Genomic DNA, 7,192 nt, shown 5'->3' with positions numbered 1-7,192 from the left:
AGATTTGGGGGGGGGGGGGGGGGGCACAAATGAAGTTCACGTCGCCACGCCCGCCTCAGCCCCACCATGGCTGGTGTAAATAAGTGGTAAATAATCGAACTCTCTTGCTGAATCACCACTGAACTCATAGGTGCACCCCCTTTTTTCTCTTTCCTCTCTTCAACTAAAAATTTTCTTCCTTTTTTTTAATTTCCGGCTTGACTGACGGTGGGGGTTGGGGGGGGGGGCACGGGCCCTCATGGCCCCCCGCTGCATCCGCCACTGGTTCAAAACAAAGTTATAAAATAGTAGCGAATTGGAAAAGAGGGAATTGCTAAATAAAAAGATTCCATTTACCTACATGCACTCACTCAATTCAAAAATCAAATCGTCCATCAATATGATGAGGTAACACACATGAACCATCCAATGTCGAGCAGACATGGGCCTGAGTGTTCCTATATGCATAAATCTCGAAACTTGTAAAATTAAAATATGCTCACTGCTTACTTTAGCCAACTAAACTTAAATTTCGACTGGGACAGAAACCTACCCGATCTCCATTGAGTCAGCACGAGCAGAGCTGTACGGTGTAGACTTTGCCCCATCTAAGTTAGTTTATCATTAGGTTGGTAGTGGTACTCTGGCCACATGCCCAGAGCCACGGCCTTCGGGCTGAGGTACCGCTTTTCTCTCACTGGACTTTTTGATTCGATTTCTTTCACTCCAGAATTCAACTCTCTAGCAACAAAGTTCCTGGTATCTTATAGAAGAATAGGCTCCTCCTTGTTTGCGACTTAATAAATTCTATCGTCTATCTTTTAATTAATCATGAGATAAGTTCATTCTTATTTGTTCTTAGTCCTGGTTAACACCCCTAAAGCCACTTTTATACTTTCAACCGGAATGTAGGGAAAATGGCCCCAGTAAAAATGGCCCCTGTAATAATGGCCCTGGTAAAAATGGCCCCAAATGACAAAGTAGGTAAAAATGGCCCAACGAAAAAATTCAGTAATAGTAGTACAAATACCGTACAGTTACACAATTAACAGATGCAAATACTGTACTGAGAGATTATCGGAAAGCAATGGCCATGAATAACATTTTTTGATATGTAGAAATAAAAGTTTTAAAAACGTTATTCCACTAATAAAGTAGCGGAATGACATACATACATACTTCAAAATACTAAAATATGCAACCCATAGATAACCTCAAAATTCACTTTTGTCAAGTATCAAATGAGATAACTTTACATGTGTATAAATAATGCAAATAAACAGTAGTTAAAGCATGTGGATCAATTGTGTGTTTAAATCACAAGTTTATGTATGGGAAAAGGGAGAATTACTTTCTCACAAACTTAGCAATAAATGTCCTGCTTAGAGTTTTATCTCAAAGAAGTATTTGTTCAAATATTGTTTTTAGTAAACTGAATAATTAGGAATACATTTATTTAGGCAACTTAATTAATTTGCATACTTGGTTTTTACTCCCTGCCAACTAAATCCAAGTACCTACTACTGACTCAGAAACTAATGGCTATAACTTTTTTTCTTTAAAAAACTCTCTTTAAAAAAGAAAATAATAATTTGATGTTCATATCAACCCATTTTTGCGGGGTTTAGCAATACCCGGATTGAATTTCTGATTGTGATTCCGCTTCCTTGAAATTGGCCACAAATAAATTATTTTAGTATTAATAAATGCATGATTTATGTTGATTTATTGATTAAATTGTTACTATTTTTAAAAATTTAAATGGAAAAAAATAAAAAGTGTTATTCATGGATTATTTTTTTATCTTTGAATATGTAATTCCTGCAAAAAGTAAAATATAAATGGCAATTTATTTGATGTTAGATTCTTTTTTAAAACTAAATTATTTCAGTTTAAAAAAAAATGCATACAATGACTAAAAAAAATTCAGTTTTAATACAGACTTTTTTTTATTGGGGGCCATTTTTACCTACCTGTCATTTGGGGCCATTTTTACCGGGGCCATTTTTACCAGGTCTATTTTTACCGGGGTCATTTTTACCGGGGGAATTTTCACCGGGATCATTTTTACCGTACACCTTCCAACCGGGACCCTCTGCACCTCACCATTACCAAATAAGGTAATGAATGTGGTTGGAAGAGGTACTATCGCCCCTAGCGTAGAAATGGTTTGCATAATGATTTTCACAGGGTTAAGCAAGGCACTATCTTGCTATTATGGGGTATTACGTAACGCACTGAGTCGTGTAACGGGTTTACCACTCCATGACTATGGGAAAAACAACCTATAATAAAAATAATCTGTAATTACAGACTATAATATAAAATGAATACTAAAATATTAAATAAAACACACTATTACATCTATATATATATATGTAAATATATATATATAGGTATAAATCATTCAGTCGGAGACGTAGATTATCTGTCTCTTATACACATCTAGATGTGTATAAGAGACAGACTTTGACTTGTAGGAAACATAGAAATATTTATTAGCGAAATTTTCGGCAAATCCTGTTACCTTCGTCAGCGCTTGAGTGTCCATAGATACTCAAGCGCTGATGTATATATATACATATGTAAAGCTGATGAAGGCCAGAGGACTGGCCGAAAATTTCTTTCGACAATAAATGAAGTGTTCTACAGTCTACATGCCTTGTTGTCACAATTTTTTTGTTTCAACGACTTATATATATACATATATATATAATATATATATATATGTATGTATATATAGGCCTATATATGCGTGTGCGTGTGTGTGACGGGTAGCCTATACTATAGCTACGGTACTGCATACAATCAGTACAACAATGTATATGTTAGAAAGTAAGGATGTTTATTCAGCAATCAAACTCATTTGATTATACAAAGCTGGGAATTAAAACCAAAGCAAAAATTATCTTATACAAGAACGGTTGAACAAATATTTATGGGGCTAAATAGGGATTATTATTCCTCGGGTCGAAGTGTCCATGCTCTGAATAAATCGTTCCATCGTCTTTGCATTTAATCATATGTTTGATAAGATTTATACTATCATGTTCCTATATATTGTGCACTATATTTATAGGGGCCTACATTATTTATTTGTGTTCCCAGTGGTAGGCAGCAACTTGATTTTAATATATATATTCGATATTTTAAGTACGATGTCGTATTTGAATAAAAACATTCTATGTACCAAAGAAGTTATACGTTATGAGTTTGATGATCTGTATTACTATTTAGGGCCATGGAGACACTGAATTTAGGCCTCGGATACAAAGGTATTAATGAAACTGGAACAATAAAAATCGAAAAATCCGGGGATGTCTTACGACTTTCAAAAACAGAAAACAATTTGAAAATTACTTACCATCGGCATTATATTTCAAGATAAGTACAACAGCTAGCAATCTAGTTGTCATCCAGGACCACATCGTGACAACTTCTTTAGAAGTTGAGATTCAACTCCTCACAATTAGCTTTTCATAAATACGATTGTTCTGTCCTCTTTCCTATCTGTTTCCGTCGAAGTACTGGATGGTACTGCAAAGGATGCCCGCATGAGGTGGTGTGAAATCTAACTACCTTTCCCAGGGCCGAAGGTAAAGAAAAGGTCAGGGTGATGCAAGCATGTTGCAGCGTAACCCGGAATTGCAGCTCCCGGATACTAAAATGTGCCAGGTACCACCTGGACAAAGCGATGGATAAGAACTAGTAAAATTTTTCTCAGGCTCAGTGTTCTTCTTTTGGCCGATTTCAGGTTCAAAATGTAATTTTTTTTTTTTTACACATTTTTCAAACATGGAAAATTAATGATGAAGAGCAGTATTCTGTACTGTATATATAGAGGGTTATAGTCTCACCTTCTGCAAATAAGGTACAGATAAGATTTGTTGGTGTTCTATTTTCTTTTCTTTTTTTTAAATAAAAACCTTATTTGACATTTACCTTAGCCTCAATTTGTTCTTAATTTTTATGCAATTTTAGCCTCAGTGTTCTTATAAAATGTGTTTTATCAGTGGCGGCGCTACGGGGGAGGGTGGCTAGGCAGGGCTACAGCCCCCCCCCCACCCCCACCCCACCCCCGTCGAGAAATAAAACACAATTCGTCAGGGAGAACAAAAAATGTAAAAAAAAATTATATGTATTTTGTACATATTAATAGACTCTAAAATCGATTAAATAAACCTTTGAAACCCCTAAATTGCCATATTTTCGGGGGCTACGTTCCCTGGACCACTTTCGAAAGGTTTTTAGCGACGCACAACCACGCCTACTTTTTTCTCGTCGGGGACATCAGACACCCCTCTCTCCCCCGGTCGGGGACCGCAAGTAGACGTAGCCCTTATAATTCGTAGTTAGTCCACCAACTTCTTGACTCTTTATATACTTAATACCAGAATGTAACTCCATACAGTGAATATTGCTACTTGTTAATATCGATCTATTTTATCATAGTTTAAATGTTTTTTAAAAGTAAAATTGTTAAATATATTTTTCAATTTTTAACATTATAGTTCAAATTATCACATATGTTTTATCACGTTTTCATTCAACCTGTTAGTGGCGGTTTTTATTGCTGTTGGTTTCGAACTGAATAAAATAAAATTAAATAAAAGCTACACTGACCCTAAATATAATAACAACTTGAAAATAAAATTAAATAATGAATTGTATATTTTAATTTTATTAGCTTTCAATGGTGAAAATGGAACGAGAATTGATATTCCCGCCAATTTAACAAACGTTTAAATAATTACCATTCTATGCACCCTTAAATTGCTAGCAGTTTAATGGTTTTCGTAGTGGAACGTCTGTGAACAATTTAAAACGGTTTTTATTTTATCTGGGACTTATTTTTCTTAACTCAATAAACCATGTCATACTCAAGGATATCTGTTTCCGGTCTTTCAACATTCACACTTATTGTGCACTCTTTAGTTATTTAATTACAGTATTTCTAAGTTAACCTTGACATTTCCTTTCCGGAATACAATTATATGATATAATTACAATTCACCCTGTAGAGTTGCTTTGTTTTCACGGCAGGAGATCACCGCGATGATCGCGTTTATCCGTGTAAAAGTAACAGCGCAAAACGAATTTTTACATCGCAGCGGTGTTAACAGAGATCATCGGCATGATCTTATGCAAATTAGCTGTTGTTAGTCCTGTTGGTAAACAGCGTGAATACAGTATCATTATTTGAAAATTGTTTTTATCAAGTACATACATTTTTAACAGAGTGGGTTTCAAAACAAGCAGCAATATGCCTTTATTAGGTCAGTTCTAATCACGTGACTTCTGGTACAACCCATGATTTTTATCGTGTAGACGCCAGACAGGAGATCATCTACGAGGGTGCAAATGTGAGGGTCATTTAAATTTCTGACGTCTCAGACCATGGAGGTATTATAGTGAACATACCTCCATGCTCAGACCTAAATATCTCTAAAAAAATTTCAATGGGATACTTTTTGTATAGTTTATCAAGGTCTGAAACTTGGAGACATCTAGCTAGTCCATACGGACGGTTCATCGTTGCTCTCCTTGTGTTTCACTGGAGGGCTGAAATAATATTTCGATAGCGCACCCGTCTTTCGGACGAGACGTTTCTCGCTACTAACTAATTTGAATATTATGTGGTTTAATACACATAAAAGCAACTTGTAGCCTACATTTCCTGTTATCTGATCTATTACACCTGTCTCTTATACACATCTAGATGTGTATAAGAGACAGCATTCAGCCAAAGGCCAGTGAAAGTTGAGACGGCAGCCGTGTTTTTATCGATGTTTGCCATCCTTATGTGTGCCATCGTAAAGGAATTGCGTTTTAATTTAAATCTCCGAACTTCTGAAGCTGACATATCCTATGAATGTAGGCTTGTAATGCAGGCTACAATTTAAAAACGGGTGGGACTCATTCAAAAATTCGAGGGGGTTCGCTAGAAAACAGGGGGGTTCGCTAGAAAAGGGGGGTTCGCCCGAACCATAAAAACCCCCCCCTGGCTACGGGCCTGGCAATGATCGCGTTTATCCGTGTAAAAGTAACACCGCAAAACGAATTTTTACATCGCAGCGGAGATCATCGGCATGATCTTATGCAAATTAGCTGTTGTTAGACCTGTTGGTAAACAGCGTGAATACAGTATCATTATTTGAAAATTGTTTTTATCAAGTACATACATTTTAACAGAGTGGGTTTCAAAACAAGCAGCAATATGCCTTTATTAGGTCAGTTCTAATCACGTGACTTCTGGTACAACCCATGATTTTTATCGTGTAGACGCTAGACAGGAGATCATCTACGAGGGTGCAAATGTGAGGGTCATTTAAATTTCTGACGTCTCAGACCATGGAGGTATTATAGTGAACATACCTCCATGCTCAGACCTAAATATCTCTAAAGTCAGGCTCCGGAGGAAAAAAAAATGTTGATATGTTGTAGAACTGATTTTTCTAAAGACAGAAAAAAGTTGTTTGACGAAAAACTGGGGAACGGTGAATGAGATACAGATTTTTGAATATTTAAAAACTGGGGGAAAAGGGGCGTAACTGCCCATTTTTACATCTTATTCCCCCAGTTTTTAAATATTCAAAAATCTGTGTCTCATTCACCGTTCCCCAGTTTTTCATCAAACAACTTTTTTCTGTCTTAGAAAAATCAGTTCTACAACATATCAAAATTTTTTTCCTCCGGAGCCTAACTTAAAAAAAATTTCAATGGGAAACTTTTTGTATAGTTTATCAAGGTCTGAAACCTGGAGACAGCTAGCTAGTCCATACGGACGGTTCATCGTTGCTCTCCTTGTGTTTCAGCTGGAGGGCTGAAATAATATTTCGATAGCGCACCCTTCTTTCGGACGAGACGTTTCCTCGGAAAATAGTAGGGGATTGACTCCCGGTGTAGACCTACTGCCCAATTTACAACCAGACGAACCCCACTGGAAACAAATCTTCGGACTTAGTGGGCTATCCTTGGTGTGATTCACCAGTGGCGGCGCTACCGGGGGAGGGGGGGCTAGGCAAGGCTACAGCAACCCCCACCGTCGGGGAGTCCTCCCCCTCCAAGTTATATGTATTTTGTACATATAGACTCTAAAATCAAATAAGCCTTTAAAACCCCTACATTGTCATATTTTCCCCTGGACCACATTCGAAAGGTTTTTTAGAGACGCCCAACCAAGATGTGTATAAGAGACAGCTACTCTACTTAG

General features: G+C 36.8%; 1 protein-coding gene across 1 annotated transcript in view; it reads right to left on the bottom strand.

The window, feature by feature from the left end:
• Window positions 1-3,558, bottom strand: part of LOC117115426 (low-density lipoprotein receptor-related protein 2-like) — a 61,008-nt gene extending 57,450 nt beyond the window's left edge. Inside the window, exon 1 of the mRNA XM_033259214.1 lies at window positions 3,344-3,558. Within this exon, the coding sequence (XP_033115105.1) occupies window positions 3,344-3,407 (64 nt within the window). The 5' untranslated portion in view covers window positions 3,408-3,558. The remainder of the gene's footprint in view (window positions 1-3,343) is intronic.
• Window positions 3,559-7,192: the final 3,634 nt, after the last annotated feature.

The sequence above is a fragment of the Anneissia japonica genome, unplaced genomic scaffold, assembly GCF_011630105.1.
Source record: "Anneissia japonica isolate Jap-2015-1 unplaced genomic scaffold, ASM1163010v1 scaffold287704_len1198815_cov201, whole genome shotgun sequence".
In the NCBI taxonomy this organism is placed as follows: Eukaryota; Metazoa; Echinodermata; class Crinoidea; order Comatulida; family Comatulidae; genus Anneissia; species Anneissia japonica.
Note: the sequence above shows the minus strand (reverse complement) of the source record. Positions and strands in the feature narration are given on the sequence as shown.